The sequence below is a fragment of the Phytophthora infestans genome, genomic scaffold (genome assembly GCF_000142945.1).
Source record: "Phytophthora infestans T30-4 supercont1.27 genomic scaffold, whole genome shotgun sequence".
Lineage (NCBI taxonomy): Eukaryota > Oomycota > Peronosporomycetes > Peronosporales > Peronosporaceae > Phytophthora > Phytophthora infestans.
This window is the reverse complement of record NW_003303732.1, coordinates 1,565,515-1,588,135: the sequence shown is the minus strand read 5'-3', so window position 1 is coordinate 1,588,135 and position 22,621 is coordinate 1,565,515. Positions and strand designations below refer to the sequence as shown.

The window sequence follows — 22,621 nt, the reverse complement described above, 5'->3', positions numbered from 1 at the left end:
CGCATCGCAAAATTTGTAGTAGATTAATAGCCAGTAAAATAAAACATTGTTTTGACAAATTAGATCGCTGAAGAACGAGCAGAACGAGCACCCTGAAATTGATAATGGCTACGAGCACTAAAACCTCGACGTGCGATTTTCACTGTGTTTACATGTCAAACGTAGGTTTGGAAATTTAGACTACCGTAGAGCTCACAAAACTCGTTTCAAATCTGTATGCCACATCAAATTTTGTAAACACTGTTTAGTTTAAACACGCACACTGTTGATTTCGGAGCAATGGCCAATGGAGCGGACGACCCCAATGCGCGGCTGGGCGTGCACGTGGAGGACATGAGCAAGGAGACGCCGCCCAACCCGTTCCTGTTTCCTCGCTCTTTCCTCAACATGCACTTGCTGTACGACACCGTGGGTATTCATCCGTTCCTTCCCGCGTACCCGCCGCAGATCCTGCAGTGGCAACAGCCCAACCCCATCACCGAGTCGTGCGCTGGCAAGTTCTTTCTCTCGGCGGCCATGGGTGCGTGCTACTGCGTTTCCTAAAAGTTTAGAATACTTATTGACATTAAGCGCTGCATTTCTCGCTACAGGGTACGTCATGGGCAACGTTTTCGGTCTAGTTTTGGGCAGCTACGAAGGCATCACGCCGCCTGTGCCGCTCCCCGGACAGAGAGAACTGCCAAAAGTACCGTGGCGCGAGTCGGTACGTCTGTGATATTATAAATGTCTTGCTGTTTCAGCTGTCGAGTTGATTAACGTTGATACGGTACTGCAGCTGGCTGGATCATGGAGAGTCACAGCAGGGAAATGCCGCTATTGGGGCAACAACTTCCTCGTCATATCGGCCATGTTCTCAGGTCTTGAGTGCGCGACTGAGAAGATTCGTGCACGGCACGACGTGGGTAATGAACTGGTGGCGGGTTGCGCCACGGGTGCAGCGCTGGCAGCCGGCCAGGGTATCCAAGCGCAGTGTCTCGGCTGCGCTGGTTTTGCTGCCTTCTCGTATGCGATCAACGTCTTCACAGGCGGCAAGTTTTAGACTTTGTCTCTTATTATACAGGAAAAACAACAACAAGAGCAAACATCATGAGTTGTGGGCTTTATATACTGGTCCTAGCACGCCATGTAGCCGCCGTCTACGAGCAAGTTGACGCCGTGGACGTATCGAGCGTCGTCCGATACCAGGAACGTGACAGCGTTGGCTACATCCATCACCTTGCCAGGCTCTTCAGCTGGAATCCGGTTATTTGATGCTGGAGCGAGACAATCGTCACGACTGATGGAGTCGTCAATGAAGCCCGGAGCCACAGCGTTGCACACAATGCCACTTGACGCATATTCCGCAGCGACCTGGCGCGTGAGCTGCACGATGGCTGCTTTGCCCACTCCAAACGTGAAGTGGCCCTTGCGGGCGACCATTCCGTACAGCGATGAGATGTTAACAATGCGACCACGAACAGCTCCGTTGTCCTGCGTCAGCATCTGCTGCACTGCACGCTTACAACTGAGGAAGACGGCCTTGGCAGACACTCCCATGGCTTCGTCCCACGCCGTAGCGTCCACATCCACTAGAGCTGTGGGCTTCGCGCCACTGTCCTTCGGAGCTGGAACGCAGTTGACCACAAAGTCAACGCGGCCGAACTCCTTGGCAATAGCAGCGTACGTTGCGTCTACAAAGCTCCAGTCGTGTAGTTCGCCTTCGTAAATCTTGGCGGGTGTCGCGCCCTCCAGTTCTTGGATCTGAGCCTCCACGTTGCAGGTCTGAGGAGAGTTCATAGCGTCCGCTCCTTTCGCGCCAATTATAGCGAGTTTGGCGCCTTCCTTTACCAGCTTGACGGCAATGAGCTGTCCCAACCCGACATTCCCGCCCACAACGACGCCCACGCGGCCTTGTAGTCGCTCACCGCTCTTACCGCTCGTCTGTAGTCACGAAATAGCAATACATAGCTCGTAACACATCCTCGATACAATTAAAACTTAAGATATTATGCACGCACCACAGAGGCAACGGCTTGCGCCGCTCGTGCAGAATTCTTCTCGTCGTTGAGTTTGAGCGCCGCCGCGATCTCTTTGGGTGTGAGCCCCTTCTTCTCCAAGAACTGCAGTCTCTCCGACAGCGGCGTGTCCTGCACCTTTGGATGCTGCAGAAAACGCACACCTTGCTGTACCAGCTCGTCGCGGACCGACATGATAATTCACGTAAAGGTTCAAGCGCTCAATTGCGGAATGACAACTTCAAAATGGTTGACGTCGTCAGGTGGGCTATTTAGAAATGCATTTCTAATATTTCCTCATTCTGTGTTTTAAACACAAGAACCAGATTTCTGTATTAGCCAATCAAGTCACTTTAGGAAAGTCATATGGGTGAGTGTACGTCAGTCTGCAAAAGGACGTGACGAGGACAAGTCGAAGATGATGCCGTTATCGACGCCCCTGGCGAGCCCCGGGCCTACGCGCAGCAGGTACGAAGACCACGAGGCATTGGAGGACGCGTCGGAGGTGTATGGTACCTTCCACGGCCGTGTGGTGCCCGATATCGACGGGAGATCTCGTGTATCAAGCAAACTATGGCGATCGGTGGGATTCGCGACGTTGTTGCTGGTTCTAGCGGGCTACATGCTGCTACAAAGCCACTACGAGTCCGTCAGTGGACGAGAGGAACTTAAAACGAGCTCAACAAGCCCCTTGGCAACGTCTGAAATCCACCAGAAGGCTCCGAACGAGGCCCAGCAAACAACAACACTCAGTCACAAACACAAGGACGACGAGAGTGATGATCTTTCCAAGCTGGAACGCAAGTTCTTGGACTCGGTGGACACCACCGAGATCCGTAAATTCCACGGCGCATACGCCAGTGTCCCGCATCCGGCTGGTAGCCATCAAGACTACAAGACGGCGCTGTTTACGGCCGAACAGTTCGAGTCTTTCGGCCTTAAAGCCGAGATCGTGGAGTACTACCCTCTACTATCACTTCCCATCCACCGGAAGCTCAGTATTCTGGCTCCAAGTGAAGCAGCTAGAGAGCTGAACCTGACCGAGGCAACGATCACGGGAGACTCGTGCACGAGCAACGAGGACGCGCTGCCCCCTTATCTCGGGTACTCGGCCTCTGGCAACGTCACGGCGTCTGTCGTGTACGTCAACTACGCCAGACCAGTGGATTTCCAGTGGCTTCGAGACCATAACGTCACTTTGGAAGGCAAGATCGCGCTCGTGCGATATGGAGGCAACTTCCGAGGCCTCAAGGTCATGTTGGCAGAGCAGCATGGGATGGCTGGCGTGCTGATCTACTCGGACCCTCTAGACGACGGATACGCCCAAGGACCAGTCTATCCGGAAGGTCCATGGCGACCGGAAGGCTCCTTTCAACGGGGCTCTGTGCAGTATAACTCCATCTACGGCGGAGATCCCCTCACTCCCGGCTTCCCGTCGCTACCTGGAGAGCCCTATCTGAGCCAGGAAGAGTGTAAAACCATCCCACACATCCCTGCGCTGCCTCTGTCGTATGGTCAGGCTCGGTACATTCTCGAGTCTCTAAGAGGGGAGAAAGCTCCCGAGCTCTGGCAAGGCGCGTTGGCTCTGAGCAATGGAGGCTACTTCGTGGGTGACGATGAGGCTACAGTGCTGAACTTGGACGTGACTATGGACAACAGTATTGGTCCGATCTGGGACGTCATCGGCACGATCGAGGGCGCGGAGGAGCCGGAGCAGATGGTCATCATCGGCAACCACCGTGACGCGTGGGTGTGTGGAGCGGTGGACCCGTCCAGTGGGTCGGCTGTGATGCTGGAGATCGCTCGCGGGCTCGGATACTTGCTGAAGGAAGGCTGGAGGCCACGTCGAACGCTCGTCATCGCGTCGTGGGACGGGGAGGAGCTGGGGCTACTGGGCAGCACCGAGTTCGCAGAGGACCACGCCGAGTTGCTCAAGAAGCAGGCGGTGGCCTACGTCAACGTGGACAACGTGGTTGGCTCGTTCGTGAGCTCCGGCGGAACGCCATCGATCGCCAACTTCCTGCAAGCCACCGCGCAGCTCATTCCTGGCAACGCTTTCCAGGGCGTCGACGTCACCGAGAGCTTGTACGAGCAGTGGGAGAGTCAGACAGCTATTCGACGCTCGAGTCTTGCGGCTGGAGCGGACGATGGCACGCTGGCTCCGGAGCATCTGCTCCAGTTCTTGGGCTCCGGTACGGACTTTACGGCGTTCTACCAGCACCTCGGAATCATTTCTGCCAACTTGGGCTACACGGTCGGTAGCGCCACGTACGGGACGTATCACAGCACCATGGACAGCATTCCGTACGTGGAGAGTGTGGGAGATCCGCACTACGCAACGCACACGACGATGGCCAAGTGGTGGGGGCTCATCACGCTGCGGTTAGTGGACAGCGCTATCGTCCCATTCGACTTTTCTACCTACGCCCTTGTGATGCAGGAAGACTTGGCTGGATACGAGAAGATCACGGCGGAAATGGGACGTCACGTCGACTACGCGGAGCTCCATGACGCCATCGAGACGCTCGGCAGCAACGCTGAAGTCTTTCAAGCTCGAATTGCGGCGTTTGCAGAGAAGAATCCTAAAAAGAAGAAAGAGACTCGCAAGCTCGAGACGGAGCGGCACTTCTGGAACGACAAACTCGTGCGTCTCGAGCGCTATCTGCTCTCTGACGCTGGACTGCCGCATCGACCGTGGTTCAAGCACATGATCTTCGGACCGGGCTTCTACGAAGGGTACAAGGGAGCTGCGTTCCCTGGTATCTCGGACTGCATTGTCTTCGAGGACGACAACGCTGCGATCCAAGCGCACGTGGACGACGTCGCGGCAGTCATCAACACTGCAGCGGCCTTTTTGACGTCCGCGTGAGCGAGCAAACTAACACGAGAGAAATGAAAATCTAGTGTTTTTGTCTCTTGGACTCTTACTTTTTCGGAATGTCGTGTTCTCGCTTACTAAATACTGAGGCGAAGTCATTGCAGTAAAACTAATCGCACATAACAAGCTTACAAATTGTCTCTCGACGCCTTGACGCAAACTTGAGCAATTTACAAAACGACGGCGACGATAACAATCTGGATGGTCGTCATCGGTGCTAAAGCAGCGAGATCGCTGCAAATTGAGAAATGGAAGCGAAGGTACGCTTAATGCGAGTGTTACCGAATGGTAAAACGACCCCGATCGTGAGCGTGAGCAGACCTCAAAGATAGCTTGCTCTCAATGAGAGCTCGTTGTATGTGTCTGTATGCGACTCACAAAATGCTAAACGTAACTTTTAAAGCGTATCGTACAACGCATGTACATGTATAGCACCACTCTGTTCCTATAACACGTCTCCTTGTTAAACACAAGCTGTGAGCTACAGGCATAGTATAGCTCAATGATACGACTACTAAAAGCGCACGCTTAGGCTCTATTAGGGAGATTTTTTTTATATAACACAGTCGAAGAACAAATATTAAAATAGTCAGGTCGTTTTGGGCTAGTTAACCCCTCGACTCCCAGGAATGAGGGCACCGGACGGCTTATTGTACGTCGTATCTTACGACTTAGTGCTAGAGCTGAATAACTGTATGGGGCAAAGAAAGCCCTAGGGGATGGGGTATAAGTTGTTAACAGGTCCTTCGTAACTTAGTTTGCATTATTCAGCTATGTATGTCGTAACTTACCACGAGCCAGCACTGACTAGAAGAGAAAGTCCGATCATTGGCCTGTCATTTGCAAACACGAAACGTAGAAAACACATTGATTCAAGGTTCTGTGCATTACGAGCAAAGGACTCATCAAGTTCGCACTCGTCTTTGCTACGCTACTCAGCCTCGTCATCGGCTTCGTCACCTCGCAGCTGGATCTCTCGGCGAGTCTTCTGCCGTTTTCCTGCTTCTTGTCCGGGTCGCCGCAGCACAATCCGCTCCCCCAAGTTCGACGGTATGCTCTGGCCGGCATCAAAATTGTCGTGCCAGATTTCGAAGCACGTCTTGGCCACCCCTTTGTATTCTCGCCGGATCTTGTTGCAGAGCCAACACTTGGCATCATCGATCGAACAGCGCTCACAATAGAAGGTTGTCGCGTAAGATTTCTTCTTGCGGTCGATTCTCAACAACGCGCACACCTTGCAGGAGCGCTGGCGACGCTTCTGCACATTGGAGACCGTCACCCAGTCCTCACACTGCTCCAAGACATGTGTAAGCCGCGGGGTACGCTTACGTTTCTGCGCTGAAGGTGGTGGCGTTGCGACTACACCGGTGAAGTCTTCTGCCTTCAGTTGAAGGAGCTGGTTTTGGAGGACGCCGTACCACTCGCGACGCTTCATAGCTGGTATACCAGCTATCTTCGCAGCCTCGGTGTGGGAGATGTAGGCATTGACTAACGCGAGATCGACGAAGCCTAAGAATAGGCTTTTATAATATTTCTTGAGCTTAGTAGATGTTTGGAGCGAGTAGGCTTGGAGGCGGAGCTGATCATGCACATCAACTCCACCCATCCAACCTTGGTAGTCGTTTACGGCGGCTGGGCATGGCACCGTAATTGCCCCAACCTGCTTCACCTTCCGCTCAATCGTTGACGGCGCCATCGTTGCGCCTGTACACAGGTAGTGGACCGGCTTGCGGTCCCACCAGTGGAAAGCAATCATGGATGGTATTGCAACCGAACGTGAAAAGGTAAACGTGCCGCGTGGGATGTTCGCCGGGCGCGTTGCTCTCTTTACTTGGAGGTTCTTGTCCAGCCCGAGACGGTTGACCATGATAGTACCAATAACGTAAACGTTCATCTTCAGCAGCTCGATTGCAAGGAGAATAGAAGAGTAGTATCTGTCTACAACAACCGCGCACCACCGTTGTCGCTTGTTTTCTGCAAGTACAATCTTCAGGTTCCTGACCACAGCAGCTGCACCTGTCTTGTGGTCAAATGAAGTGCTGCCGTCAGCCTCTGAAGTGCGCTTGCCTGCATACATTTCGAATCTGGTAAGATACGACATAGAAGTCGGTCAGAATGGTTGATGGCGTATCTTACGACATTCAGATGCTTACCTGTGACAATAGGCTGTCCTCGAGTCGCACGTCATAAACATCTTCGACCCGTATCGGTGTGGTTTATCAGGCATAAACATTCTCGTCGTGTTCCGCTTAGACGTGGCTGGTAATACCCCCTCATCAAAAGAAAAAACACCAGGCAGCGACCAGCCCTCCAGGAAACGCTGCTGAAGCTTGGCAATTACCGGTCGCAGTTTCCACAGCCTGTCCCTGTTCCGTTCGCCCTGGTTGTCGACGAAGTGGAGATCTCTCAGGATATCCTGGCAGCGGCTGCGGCTCATGAAGCGTCCGAAGCTGCCAGCAGGAACGGCGCCATCTTCGACCATCGACCAGTGCGCTGCAAAGCTCTTCTGCGGGCAGAGCATGCGCGCAACGAGCAAACCGAGGGCGTGTAGGATCTCGTGAGCCTGGTACGCTGGCTTAGTTCTCAGGCGGCGCCGTATATTCTTCAGCGTTTCTTGGCGGCGGTCGGGGTGCTTGACTTGTCGAGCATGAATTGCTTCAGCTCGTCTGTCTACTTGCTGAAATGCGTAAATGTTCGTTTCTTGGTTGATATTCACCCACATGGACTTGGGCATAAAATAGAAGAAGGTAAAAAGTGGCGAGTGTGTGACATTGCGTAGCTCTCTCGTTGGCTGAGCAAGCTCCGCACCAAGTCCTGGATACGCTTCCACATTTGACTCGAAAGAAGACGACACAGACGTCCACTTCATTGCTCGCAACGCATCCTCGCGCTGGTGCAGACTGCGTCGATCAGGTGCTTCAGTGTCCAACTGAAGTGAAGCGATGAAAGCCTCATCCATCTCCACGGCGTCGCCATCGGAGATGCCATCATCGCTACAGTCGTCGTCTCCACGGTCTGGACCTTCGTCGTCTTCTGTGTAGGCAACACCGTCGCTCTCATCCGAGCTGAAGCTTTCGTACGTGCTTGTGTTTTCATTCTCAGGTACGAAGTTGATATCCTTTTCTTCTTTGGGAGCTTGACGCTGGGGCTTCCGTCTTTGTTCATCGGCAATAGACTTGTCCTCTTCTTCAACGCCGCTCTCAGCTCCAGACGCGCCCGACAGCAATTGCAAACGAGCGGCAGCTTCTTCAAGTTGCGAGGCGTCCAGTAATAGGCCTTCAGGTGGCAAATCAAATGCCCGAGTGACTGCCGACTGTGACAGATCTGCCTCCGACTCGCTAGACGTGCCGAACAAATCTCTCATGGTACGTTGCGATATCTCGATACTGGTGTCAATCTGCGAGGCGGTAACGCGTTTATCAGAGGTTCTGTCATCCAGGGTATCCGCATCGTTGTCACTGTCACCTTCGACCAGAAGTCCAGACTCCAGAGCATATTCCACTACGGCGTCTTCTCCAATCAGCACCTTGGTACCATCAGGACTTGAATAACCCCACTCGGTCTGCAATCCACTGGGCTTCTTCGCTGTCCACCCAGCAGCACGAAGCTGGCGCCAGAAGTGACCAAAGTCGATATCACGCGCGGTGGCGGCGGCTGTAGCTGCTGCCGCGACTGTAGCTGCGGCCTTCCCTCGACGACTGGAACGAATGCGCGCCATTCGGCGTAAGCTGGAATGAGCGGTTGACAAGCCACCGATTCAGATAAAAAAACTGATCCCCGTCCCCTACTTTTCCCGCGCACCCCGTTTCTTGGTTTTCATATAATACCTCCAGGACCTGATTTTTTCAAAATGACTTGATTAAAGTATTGGAAAAATAATTCTGAGCCAAATTCTGTTGTAATGCCTTTTACGTCGTAAGATACGACGTAAATTTTTTAATATGTCGTATCTTACGACGTTGGGAGTCGAGGGGTTAAGAATAATTACTGCAATTTTCACATTAGACCTAGAGTTTCACGCTCTTTTAGACCAAGCTTAAAAAAGCTAGAGCTCTTTACATACTTAGTTTTGACCAATTATATCATTCGATGTGCTGCCTTCTGAGAGAAGTATTTGACAAGCTATGTACAGTACCCTAGACTATTAGCTTCTTGGTCTGGTATTATTCTGATTATGCTCTCGCTGTTTGATTCCATCTTGATTGCGTAATACCGTTCGTGCAAACAGCACTGTGAAAGGAGTGAAGCCGAACGATGTGTCGTTAGCACAAAACGCATCCAGTAAATCGAGAAAACAAACTTTTGCAGCTTGGAGCTGTGTCAGCAGTAAACGGCTCCAGAACGTTTGCCAGCCACTACTTTCTCGTTTGGAATCCTGGTGGCTTCGATTGAAACTAAAGGGTTGGCCGAATAGTGCTATTTTATTATTTTATAATTAGTTGCTGTGAAATAGTATTGTCCCGTGATACTCAATGCGAATAAACGCTACTAGCATTATTTAGTCTTTTAAATAAACGATGGAACGTGCGGTTAGAGCAGAACCTGACACGTCGAGCCTTCTTCTTGGAGAAGTTTGCTAGTTTCATTTAGGTCTTCTATATCGTGATTGGTCTTGTGCGCGGGTAACACAGTACCACACGTGACCTCGAGTGCCTCGGATATTGACACCATCACATATCAAGACGTGGGTAGCGAAGCTCTACGTCACGGTCGCTGCCGCCTCCGCAAGAATGAGGCTCCGATCGACGTCGCTTCCAGCGACTCGGAGTTCAGAGCCCGGACTCCTCCGACGCGGCAGGTGGAAGAGCCTATCACATCTTCGATGGCGAGACCGGTTTACCCATGATGTCATCTGGCATCCCCTCGGAGCCGTTGCCAGAAGTTGCAGATAAACTGACCCTAGAGGAAATGACGGCCAAGTCTTTCTGGCCAGCCTCAAGGCTAGGGAGATTGCTGAGATGGTGTTCATAAGACCAGAGGCCACTCGGGAGGAGTTGAACTCCTCCTCTGCCTTGGACGAGGACGTCCTGGGCGAGTTGAGCAAACAACATCAGACGCGCTTGGGCTCTAAGATCCTTAAGAACCCCAAGGACCCGGTGGATCCCTTGGTGGCAGAGTATGCGACGTGGTGAGCAAGCACCCACCGACCCGGCTCCCACCTTATCTAAGCCTAAGGCATGATCGATCTCGTGTCTAGCACAAAGTACTGTGTCACGAGACATTGGCCTCTCCCACGCGAACAGTGCGAGATCATCGATGCCTTCTTCGCTGCGAAAGCGAAGGGGCATGGTGCGGAAGTCAAAGTCCCCGCACTCGACGCCAACTTTTTGCGCTCGGAAGCCATACAGGAAGTGGCGACTAGTCGAAGCTTGTAACAAGCTAAACAACGCGACGGTGCCGGCCCAGACACCAATCCCACGAAATGATGTGCTGCTGAACAACATGGCCAGATGCGTACTGTACAGTGCGCTACATTTGGTAGACGGATACTACCAGATCTTGATGCGCGAGAGCGACATCCCGCTTACCGCGATGAGCACCCCAAGCGGAATGCTTTGAGAGTGGCTCGTCATGCCGCAGGGTTTATCTAACGCCCTGGTGACATACAACCACCTGGCGACGCAGCTGTTCAGGCCATCGCATGCCTTCGTACAATCGTACTTCGATGACATCTTCGTCCATAGCCGTACCGAGGGAGGCAAGGCGGCCATGGAGGTACGTTTGGGGCACCCCGTCGAGTGTTAGACGTCATGCGAGCGAACAAGCTCTACACCAACATCGACAAGTGCGTTTATGCGTCACCAGGGATCGGCTCTCGGTTGCTTCGTTAGCAACGTGGCGCTCGAGCTAACCCAGACAAGGTCAAGACCATTGCAGCATGGCCGGTGCGGTTGGGATTGGCCAATTACCTTCACAAGTACATCGCAGGGTACGCGGGCCTCGCTAATACCTTGTCGAGCCTACTTCAAACGAACGCCGATTGGCTCCAGAACGAGAGCACCAGGATACATTTGACATCATCAAGGTCAATTTCCAAGAGGCTCCTGTTCTGCCCCTGCAGGACGAGACGAAACCGTTCAGCGTCGTCTGCGATGCCTCCGACATTGCAATCGGTTGTGTATTGCTGCAGGCTGATGCAACTGGACACGCGAGAGTCATACAGTATCGTTCCAGTCCAGGCATCTCAAAGCCGCCGAGCGAAACTACCCTAGTCACTACAAGGAGCTCCTGGCAGCGAAGTATGCCGCTGTGAAGTTTCGGGCTCATCTCTTGGACTCAGTGTCCTTTGTGATCTACACAGACCACGCATCCTTGAGGACGGCGACGATTTCGCCCCACCTCCCCCAGCGGATGGCGAGGTGGCAGTCCATTTCTTCGCGGAGTACAATTCTCGCGTTGAGTACAAGCAGGGGGCTCCACCGATATGAGTTGAATGACGGACTCCTCTATTACCGGGTGAAGCCTAGTGAGCTTCCACGGGTGGTCGTACCCAACGACTAGGAATTCAATTTCAACATCCACGCGAAGGAACACGATACGCCCTCCATCGGCCACATGGGTCGCGAGAAGACCTTCCTGCCGGTCTCTCAGACCTTCTGGTGGACCCATGTGCACAAGTGGGGCGCTCGATACGTGAAGACATGTGAAACAGGTCAGCGGGTAATGCCCCCAGGGCACGCTTCGGCTCCATTACAGAGCCTGCCCGTTCCGACTGACTCTTGGAAGGCGATAAGTCTTGACTTCATCTTTGGGCCTACCGCAGACGGACACGGCAACACCGGGATTTTGGTGCTCGTGTGTCAGCTGGGCAAGATGGTACATCTTGTTCCAGTACCCGTTACAGTCACAGGCGAACAGACCGCGAGGTTGCTCGTCGATGGTGTGTTTCGCTATCCTGGTCTCCCTGTCTCGGACCGAGACCCGAGTATCACGGAAAACGCTGTTGGTTTGCTCGAAGCTCGTCTGCTGCTGTCCACTGTGGATCATCTGCAGACAGACGGCCAGACGTAGCGCGTCAATTGAGCGCTCAAGGACACGTTGCGCAGTGTGTGCGCGGGAGCCCTATCAGCACTTCGGGATACCTGGTACATGGTACCAGAGTTGTTAGAGGCCAACCATTGGCTTACTTAACTCAAGCTTAACCTACCTGTAAATACATTCGGTTTACAACGCACCGTAAACTGGTCACTTCGCTCCCTTCGGCAAATGCAACCTGTGAGCTACCGCTCACCTATACTCTCGGAGGCCGACTTCCTCTAGCAAGGTGCTGTGCGACCCCGTCACAATAACCTACCCGGTACCCGTTATATAGCGTATATGCGTTGTTGCATGGGTTTAATCTCGAACACCTAGCTGCAAGCAAGATACATCACGTGCTCGTGCACCAGCTAAAGTACTGCGCAGCCGCAGATCTCAAAATGATACAGCAATGGCGGAGCTGGTAATATTTCAAAGAGTCGTGTAGATATTTGGCATATCTAGCTCACCGCGGCATCGCTGTACTCGACCGATGTGGTCCTGTGCGGAACTCCATTAAATTGATGACGGTTGGGAAAGCGTCCATATACGCGAAAGCACGTGCCAATAGCCCACGAATCGATACTTAGAAACCCTCGCACCAAGTTTGCGAAGCTTCTTACCAGGCATGTGAGCGTCGCCGATAGCACCAAACGCCGTCATGTACTTGGGATGCGACTTGGTGTGGTACCCAATATCGCGTTTTCATTGTCACCGAGTTGGGAGTACGGCTAATGTACTAAGCGGCAATGATCACCGCCTCTGCCATTCTTGTCAATTCTCTCGTCCTAGAGCACATAGCGAGACATCTCCACCGGACTTTAATTTCTACTCTTGACAAGGCTTTTTTCTGCGCCGGCCTCTCGTGCATGGCCCTACTGCGGCTGACATACGCCTTGCCCGGCGACCTGTGTACGCACCGCTGTTATCCGAGCGAATTGACTTATCTTCTTGTTTGTTGCGCTCTCTATTTTTGCCTTCTAAATCTTAATCTTCGACAGCATATTTGACATAGCGTACAGGAAGTATACAGTGGCGTGGTGCGAGTAACCATCGACAAGCGTCACCACATATGAACAACCACGAGGTGGCTTAGTGTTCACGGACCTAGCTACGGCCGTACGCAGCAAATCTAGCTCATTGTACTGGTTGCGGTGCCAAGGAAAGTCATCCACTCTCGTCTTCTCATACATAGGCCTGTGAGACGCCGTTGACTTTACCAATTCCGTTAATCGAGGCGCTCCTTCTGCCGCTGGGAATAGATGCTCGACGCACGTAAATTAATGTGGCATAGATGTGCACTGCACGCCTCTCACGATCTTAAAATTCTGTAATGAATTTTATAAATGCATGCCCGCTACGTCCGGATAGCTAAACCTTGCAGAACAGCGTGACAAAAGCGTTTTCGCTCAGCTTGGGAGCAGATATAGCTGCCTTCAGCCCCGGATGTATGGATACGTCGATGTTATTAAGACCGCTCTATCCATCGTCTTCGGCCCATCATGCCCGCTGCAACAGCGTCGATCTTCATGCCCCCGCATTCGTGTATACGGATTGAGGATTGTAGGTCCCGTTTGCATCGCAAGAGCCATTCTACGAGCTGTGTTCTTCACCACTGTTGTTGATATATTCTCCAGTGCGGTATGAGCTTGCACCGCTCGGTGTGCGCATACGAATTGACGTCAAACCAGGGGGTATGCAACCACCAACGACCCAAAGGTTGTGCTAAATCTGGCTGCATGCTACTCATTTTAATGGTCCCGAGCGGCGTGTTGGCGAGACCCTGGGATATGTAGAAAATTTAGTTTGGGATGATTTTTAGCATATTATTAATTGCCGCCAGCCATTCTTAACGGAAGGCAAAATCAGTGCAATTAATTAAGCTAAATTAAATAACACCAACTCATCTTGAATGTGCAATACGGAGAAAATTGGCTCGAAGCGAAATTATACACTGAATCGTTTTGACTATGCTAGCAAGGCGCGATATAGTAGCGCCGATACCGGTTCCTCAATGTAGATACCTGTTGACTCTTTTGCCGACGTTGTTCACAGTACAACTTTTTTATTCCCTTCAACCCGAAGGATTTTGAGGGCGACGCGAACTTGTATATACATCATACATTAGTATAGAAAAATTGTATACCTCAAGGATTGGGCGCGGTGGTGAATGAATAGGCCAGCGGCGTAGAAGCTACGAACATCGCGCGTTCTGCTGTATATACACCGCGAATGCACTGTATAAGGACTGGCATTGCACTAGCATCTTGCATTTCACCTCAAGACACGTGTACAGAACCAGATCGACCCCCTTTGGAATCTAGAGAGCTTTGCCAAAATTTAACAATAAAGGTGATCCAGAAAATGCAGATCGGACCCATACTGAAATCAAGTATGATTAGTTGAGGTACGGACGCAATCACGTGAAGTGTCTTCACCGCCAACATACAAACTAAAGGTCATATAGATAGAGACGCTCCTAGAGTACAAGCAATCATCGCATTAGAATCTCAACTAGTTATCCAAAGAACGCTCTCTCTCACTTTTCACTCTGAATCTTTCTCTTCGGATGACGTTCGGCGGCACTTAGCGGGCGACTTGCGCAGACAAATTTTACCCTGCATGTTGTCAGGAATGTCCATGCCGTTCTTGAGCAAATTGTGCCAGATATCCTAGCAACTTCGCAGCTCTCCGTCCATGGTATACTTCGGTTTCATGAACAGGTAAGCGGGGAGCGAGCTGAAGCATACATCGCAGAAGTATGTAGTAGTCCCGCCGCGTTTCCCGTCCGTCCGCAGGATGGAGCACACTTTGCAGCTGCGTTGTATACCTTTTAGCTGTCCTGAGTGGTTCCCCCACTCGTCAATTTGACACACTCTGCCAACACCCCAGCATCAGAAGTAGTCGGCACTTGACCGGAACGCGTACTGCAGTCTGCAGGAGGAGATTGATCTGCAGTAGCAGTATATGCACATCAGTCAAGACTGTATATACAACAAAAGATCATCACACCTACCAGCGCCGAACGTGTTGCCTTCATAGATGTCTTCATCATTCATGCTGACTAGGTGCAACTTGCGGATATATTGGACATGGGTTAAATGACGCGTTCCGTTTGCTGCGTGAAAAGCCCGGTGTACAATGTAGCCATTGCCAATAGCTAGATCCACGAGTCTCAAAAACAGCGACTTTTAGTACTTGCGGAAAGTCACTGCACGCTGCACGGAATACCGTTGCAGGCGGAGTTGAACATGCACATCAACTCCGCCCATGAACTTGGGGTAGTTCTTCACTACTTTAGGACAAGCCACTTCATGGTGCCCTCCAGTCTTCTGTCTCCTCACAACCCTCTCTAGCGCAAGGTCACTCCCGGTACCCAAGAAGAAGAAAACTGGTTTGCTGTCCCACCACTTGATAGCAGCTATTTGCTTCACTTGTTTGGATCGAACAGTAGTGAAAGTTCCCCGTATGATATGCTTGGGTCGCTCCTTCGGGTCCTTCTTCTTGTGTCTGATACTTGCAGCGAATCCAATTCGGTTTGTCATGACCGTGCCAACGATATAGAGCCCCATCAATAGTAACTGGACAGCTAGCACCACACTAGTGTAGAAGCGATCCGTAACCACGAGCCGAAAGTCATCGTCTTGACCGTCAGGAAATAATGCCTTCAGGTTAAGAGCTACCGCAGCAGGACCCGACTTCTTGTCCACCGAAGTCGCGTCATCAATGTGTTGCTTCTTGCCTACATAGACCTCATACCTGTAATATAGATCAAATATACACATAATATCATAGATGTAAGGCATAGTATACAGCTTTTCACCTCCAAACAATTCGGCAAGTACCTGATGCAGTACGCAGAATACGCGCAGCACAACATAAACAGCTTTGTGCCCCATTTACACGGTTTATCCCTCATGTACACGCGAGTTTTGTTGAGCGACAACCGCGATGGTATCATTCCTTAATCAAACACAAGCTCAGCAGGAGGTATAAAACCACGACGAAATGTGCGCTGCAGCACATGAACTACTTTTCGAATCTTCCAGGCTCTATCGGTCTTGGCGCGTGGATCAAGGTTGCTTGAGAAGTGCAGATTCCGGGAAATCTCCATGAAGCGGCCTCTCGTCATAAAGTTAGAGAGCTTGCCACGTCCGATAGCGCCTTCATCGTCCCGTTTCCAGTGGTTAGAAATTTCTTCTCGGTTTGGCTGCACGGTCCGAGCGAGAAGTAGCCCCACGAGCACACATAGTTCATGGGGAAGAACAGGCTGGACTGCCATGAGTGATATACGTACATCTCCTCGTGAACGTAGCGGAGTCTTGGCATCCGGTCGGCGACGCTGCACGTTTTTTCGACGCTCTAAGTATACTTCAACACGCGCCTCTGTCTGTTCATGTTTGTAGTTGTTGCCGCACACAGCAATATATTGCCAAATTGATACTGGTATAAAGTAGAAGAATAGTGCTAGCGGTGAATGACCACACTTTATCGCATCTGGCGTAGGTCCGAAAGGCTCCTTCCTCAAGTCCGGGTAGCTGTCTTCTTCTCCGACGGCTTCGTATGGGCGTTGCAAGTACTTGTACACATCAGGAGTCTCGGGTTCTGACCATCCAGTTACGCTGTTCTCCCGCAGATTTTTCAGGTCGTCGCCGACGACATTCCCAGCAAGCACCTTGTCCGGCCCTGAGAAACATCTTAGTAAAGTATCGCTCCGCGACAGATTCAACTGCGTTGATATCATCACCATCTGTTTCCCCATCGTCAGCTTCTCCATACTCTCTACCGCCTTCGTAACTCTCGTCTTGTAGATCATCTATGTCGAAAACAGCATTTTCATTAATCTCGTCTCCAGAGTCAAGGTCACCAAAGTCGTTAGGGTCTTCTCTCCTCCATTTTGTTGAGATTATCTTCCACGTCGTGACACATGAGACTATCGGCTATACAACACAATGCATATCACATGTTAGACAGGGTAGGACGTGGGCTGTATATACAGAGTACATCAAGACGCACCATCCTCGTAGTCGGCAATCGCCGTTATCGTCGTCGACGATAACAACATCGCCCTCGTCGATGACAACTTCATTGTCACTGTCATCTTCGTCCGACGAGCCAAACCGAGACGTCCCAATAGAAGTATGGCTGCAGGGCTTGACAGAACCACCCTGTCCCGCGGAACCAGTTCGTACTCGTCATTCTTGTCTTCTGAACTAAAAATGCCATCTCTGTCATCTGCACCACAAGACATACACACGGTAATTAAGGCAATCCAAGTAGAGATGTTGAGAGTACATACCATTCACAGGACCCGAAGAGGCTCTCAGACGCGGAGGGGAATCAGAACGCTCGGCTGCGGTCGATTTGGTCGTATCTTGCGACGTCGCCTGCAATTCCTCGACGCTTGGACCAACTGGAGTCGTTGATTTAGCGACCTAAGTGCTCGACGGCGTAGGAGCTAAACATAAGCAATGGCAATCGGAACGTGACAAACCAAATCATCCTGCATTGACATATAGCATACGTCTACCTTTTACAGAGCACGCCGAGCTCAGCGCTTCGGCTGATGCCATTGAATGAGCTAACATAGACCAGTACTAAGTCACGTGGCCGCAACATTAGCAAGATGAAGGCAGCGTTGTGCTCGTACCGGAGACATAGTGAGCGCACACTCGAGCTTCACCCAAAAAGTAGTCCTTGGCGTTGATATCGTTTGCTTTTCTGCCAGGCGGAATAAATTTCCACCAGGTCTCGTTTGAGCTAGCTGGGGGCGTCTTGTGCGTCCACCCGCTCGCCTTCAGCTGGCTCCAGATGTGGCGCCAGGTAGGCGTACCGCCGTCGACGATGCGCTCGGCCCGACGTTTTTCGCGCGCAGCACACATTGGTCTCCAAATCTGCAAATTTTGAAATGAAGAAAGCTCGACGGTCACCACTAAAAAAAGCGATATATGTTAGATGATGTGGCGCTTGGTTGTAAGACCTACAACAACTAATTTTCAAATTTTTTGGACATGGACTGCACTCTCTTCCCTCGCCTTTTTCTTCGCATAGCAGACAGAAACTGCGCAGCTCATTGACTTCAGCTTTTTATGGCCTGCAACAGCGGCATGCGTAAAAAATCGTCGGGTTTACAAAAATCAAGTATAAAGTGGTTCCTGGGCTGTATATATACAACTTAGAGGAGGATTATCCTTCCCATAGGATTTACTAGCACATCTTATACAGCGCATCGCGTTAAAGGGGTTAAACTCATGTAGAGTACATATAACCAAACTTTGGCTAAATCAATTTAACAAGTAAACATCAAACTCTAGTTCTTATCATTTTCTGGAGCTTCTAATTTAAGTTGCTTGGATTAGAATGTTGCGGGATGACGATGACAAAAACATAAACTTATGTAAGCACAGTTCGTCGAGCTGCGAGCACAGTTCATCGACCTGCAAATAGTTATCTTTTTTCGTCCGCATGATAGTTGCCCACTAACACCACTACTGTATTACTAAGATTAAAAAAATGATTTTGCTCTTTGTAAAAACAGGCGATCACACGTAAGACAATATCTCAGTTGTCGCATTTTAATCAGTATTTTAATCGACGGATACTCATTCCGGGCTCTTTGATCTGTCAGAGACAATGAATGTTTCAGGAAGGATAATTGGTGGTTACACTTTTGTTATATACATTATCAGTTTACTGCCAAACTGTTTCACCATTACGAAGTATTATAAGTACCAAATGATATCAGATACCATGTTAAACGCACTACAAAGAGTAGTGCCTTCGTACGTTTAATCTCTGATAATAAAACGTTATTGGGTCAAAAATACTACTTTTCACCGAAGAAATACGCCACCAATGGAGCTGTAGTTCTCTGTCCGCTCAAAAATCTCCTTCGTCCCTGCACCAATCACATATACCTCGACCGCACGCACACACACCGGCTGAACAAGTGCAAGTTCCCGCCTGAATAGTAGCTACCATCTATCCTGTCACCAACTACAGAAATTGCACTGCTCCTGTCGAAGCCATGCATCACGACAGTGTAGCTAATACCTGTCTCGGATTTTGTGACGTCACCGATTCAGTACATATATAGATGGTGACGAGTATCAGCGCCGAACAGAAATCGTCACTGCCTTGGGAAATGATGAGCTGACGGAGGCTACATGGTACCTTGAGGCTCAAGGCTTGAGCCAAAGCATTCCGAGAGCCAAAGACGCTGGGTCAGTGACTCTGCGTTCAGGTATTAATACACGTAGAGCAAATTCGTGACAACATAACGCGAGGCGGTGCTGTCTTCACCATCATTACTTTCCACGTGCCATGTCGATTAATTTTGAGCATGATAGCAAGTTTTCATTCCTGAAATTGCCTTCCTATGCACAGCTACCGAGAACATGACGACGCCGACAGAGCCCCTCATTCGGCTCTCTTTTGTCAGCGGCACACCATCGCAAGCCCATGAGCCAGAAAAGGCTCTTGGCTACGTACAGACCAAGTCCCCGGATCCGTCCTCTCTTGAGGGTGGTGCTCTGCGTGAGGGTGGAGCCCCGATCCTTACCAGTCGCGACAGTATTGGTCTCCTCTTCCAATACGCTGCAGTGGGTATCAACTACGGCCTGCTGCCCACTACCATCTACCCTTTTCTACAGCAATACCTGAACGCAACGGGGTCCAAGTCACCACCGCCTCAACACTTGTCATTCTACCGTGGAGTTTCAAGGTGTTTTATGGCATTCTTTCGGACTGCGTGCCTCTATTCGGATACCGTCGCAAAGTCTGGATGCTCATCGGTTGGACTATGTGTCTCATTATGCTGATCGTCATGGCTGCGTCTCCTGCTGGTGAGCCGTACTACACGGTACCGTCCGACCGCGACATCGACCCTGCTGATTACACGCCGGAGATTGAGGCTCGCATCAACTTTGACGCGGGCAACCAGGCTGGCAAATACGTCATGCTCATGTTCTTCGCCGCTATTGGCTACGTCCTAGCTGACGTCTGCGCCGACAGTATCGTGGTGGAATACGCTCAACGGGAGCCTGTTGAAAAGCGCGGCACGATTCAGTCTGCCATTTACGCGGTTCGCACTGTATTCGTCATCATTGGCCAGCTTTTGGTTGGTTTCTGCTTCAATAGTGAGGCGTACGGGGGTCAGTTCGACTTCTCGCTGAACTTCCCACAATTAATGGCCATCGTCGCTGTCATCACTGCGCCGATCCTCCCTATCTCATGGCTGCTCATTAAAGAGGACAAGCAGACGAGAGTGCCATTCCGAAAGTACATGACCGAGTTGTGGGACCTGATTCAAAAGCGTGCAGTCTACCAAGTCGTTTTCTACCAGTTCTTCCAGAACGTCTTCTCTAACATCTCGTACACTGCCAGCTCTCCAGTGCAATCGTACATGGTCGGCGTCACTCCGACCAACAACACTATCAGTGAGATTATTAGCAACGTGCTCTTCATGGGAGGCATCATGGCTACGTCCAAGTGGGGTCTGCACTGGAACTGGCGCACAATGATCCTCTTTACGGGTATCTTCGTCATCCTCGCGGATGGTATTACGACTTTCCTTACAATTTGGAATGTGTTCCGTAGCCAGTGGTTCTGGCTCGGTATCCCGATGGCCGTGCAGCTCCCGTACGGTGTGGGCTGGATGATCGGGAATTTTGTCATTGTCGAGCTGTCTGGTATCGGCAATGAAGGGGCCATCTACGGTCTTATTACTATGGTCGGCAACTTGTCGTCTCCGTTTGCACAAGCGTTGACGCTAGTGATTAATCAGCCCCTTAACTTGACTACAGCTCGTATCCAGGCCGACGACACGTCCATCCGAACAGACCTCACCTACGCGGTGTTGATCATGTACGGCATGACCATCTTTTCATGGGTCTTCCTGGTTTTCCTTCCTCGACAGAAAGAGGAGACGCAGGAGTTGCTCCGCACGGGTGGGAGTAGCAGGGTGCTCTCGCGGTCTTCTACGTCATGTTCGCGTTCGTTTGGTCCCTCATGACCAATATCATGGCCATGTATGAATCCACATCGTGTTTGATAATAGCTGGTGGCAAGGGATGCTAGATTCCTTATGTGACCGTCACAAGATCCACTACCGGAATCCAGAAAACAGTCTCATCATGAACGTACAACTCCCATATAAGTTTCGGTTGGGACAAAAGCTCACTTCATTATTATTTCGTTTCTTTTTTTCCTCCCAAAAGCGAAGTGCGTCTTTCGTAGGGCGTGATTTCTTCGGTGCAGCTCCTCTTAGTTCTTGTCTCGCCAAAGGGCCGAAAACGCTAGATACGACTTGAAGTTCTCGTTCTTGTGTGCATCCTGCCCCAACCCAGACAGCCCCAATTTATTCTATACGGATTTCGGGGTTTCTCCATTCCTGAGCCAAAGTTTGTGCTTGATCCAGGACCCCAACCCCCTTTCTTTATCCTCAGCGACGTAGCCTTTTTGCTCGTTGTTGTAGTGAGTCCTCAGTGAATGCTCCGCAGCTCTATCGCTATTGCCAACAGAAGAATCTAACTGAGTCGATTCAATCTGTCCGGTGTTATCGGCTGCCGACACGACATCGGTGGTGGCATAAAGACTGGTGGCAATAATCACGATGCACACGCATCGTTTTTTTAAGTACCGACGCAGTGGGGTTAGAGAGAGGAAATGGTAAAGACCGCCACGGACTGCAGATTTGCCGATTAATAAGCGACGCTGCTCACGCTGGTCCCATCTAATTCAGAGGTTTGGCATCGCAGTCGCCCGGCAAACAGAATAAACATGATGGCAGAGGAAAAAGAGAGATAACTCTATCAATCGACGCTTTATTACTTTTTCTGATCATCAACATCATCGTACCAGTAAGCATTATGACAGCATTATCGTGTCGGATGTGTAAGCAAAATATCTGCTCCCTCGGGACAGGATTCGTAGATTTTTTATCAATAATGAAATGCGTAAAAAAAACTTAGATAATCGTGCGCCTCACATGACAGCTTCATGGCATTATAGTTGCCCCATCAGGTGGTGATACTTTGTAAGGGGGCTGCGCAATGCGCTAGGGCCCTAGTAGCTCCTACTCTACAATTAGTGCTTGGTTTGTACGGGCGCTCCTTTCAATCTCAAAGTTGGGCTATTAAGAGCACGTGCAGTGAGGTGCAATTATTACAGATCTTAAGCGCCAGTGCATCAATACCAGCAAGGCCTGTGCCTGTCCAATGTGCGATTAAAGATTAAACATTGTCTACCCCCCCCTAAACATACTTAGACATCCAGATATGATGTGATGGACCATCGATGGTACAGAAGCCAGAGCGCCCCTTGTCATTGCGACCTTGTCGCATGGTTGGTTTTCGTATGTTATCCTATTTTTCAGGCTGTGTCGTACACCACCTCTAGGGTCGGGTAGTCCGCGGCTGTTCAGGGAGTACGGTCTCGAGTAGTGACAGGAACGGTAGCACAAGATAACTTAATATATCAAAAAGCTTCTTGTTTCTTTCTCTCACTCAGCTTAGGCAAGAGGTAGTAAATGTAAGACTGAGACTAACGAGGGCCTACCGCCAACTCGCTTTCCTATACACGACACCGCTTCAGTTTATCTTGATCAAAAGAGTCCTTCTCCATGACATCCGTCCTCGTGCGGCGACAGGAAGGTCCGAGACGCGGTCCACCTTGCGCATCCGGCCTTGTCCCGAGCCACGTAGGACGATAGGAGGGAACTCACACACCGTTC

General features: G+C 50.8%; 4 protein-coding genes across 4 annotated transcripts; 3 read left to right on the top strand and 1 right to left on the bottom strand.

Annotated features, from left to right (window-relative positions):
* Window positions 1–598: 598 nt before the first annotated feature.
* Window positions 599–1,039, top strand: PITG_12820 (Mitochondrial Protein Translocase (MPT) Family; the record flags this gene model as incomplete). Its single annotated transcript, XM_002900153.1, has 2 exons — window positions 599–685; window positions 776–1,039. 2 exons carry the CDS (start codon window positions 599–601, stop codon window positions 1,037–1,039), a joined length of 351 nt encoding a protein of 116 aa, XP_002900199.1.
* Window positions 1,040–1,113: 74 nt separating this feature from the next.
* Window positions 1,114–2,189, bottom strand: PITG_12819 (carbohydrate esterase, putative; the record flags this gene model as incomplete). The annotated part of the gene is made up of 2 exons (XM_002900152.1): window positions 1,114–1,920; window positions 1,998–2,189. The coding sequence occupies 2 exons, from the start codon at window positions 2,187–2,189 to the stop codon at window positions 1,114–1,116; spliced, it is 999 nt and encodes a 332-aa protein (XP_002900198.1).
* Window positions 2,190–2,569: 380 nt separating this feature from the next.
* On the top strand, window positions 2,570–4,908 carry PITG_12818 (glutamate carboxypeptidase, putative; the record flags this gene model as incomplete). The annotated part of the gene is made up of 1 exon (XM_002900151.1): window positions 2,570–4,908. The coding sequence occupies one exon, from the start codon at window positions 2,617–2,619 to the stop codon at window positions 4,861–4,863; it is 2,247 nt and encodes a 748-aa protein (XP_002900197.1).
* A 14,764-nt stretch (window positions 4,909–19,672) lies between these two features.
* On the top strand, window positions 19,673–20,967 carry PITG_12817 (uncharacterized protein; the record flags this gene model as incomplete). The annotated part of the gene is made up of 2 exons (XM_002900150.1): window positions 19,673–20,788; window positions 20,851–20,967. 2 exons carry the CDS (start codon window positions 19,673–19,675, stop codon window positions 20,965–20,967), a joined length of 1,233 nt encoding a protein of 410 aa, XP_002900196.1.
* Window positions 20,968–22,621: the final 1,654 nt, after the last annotated feature.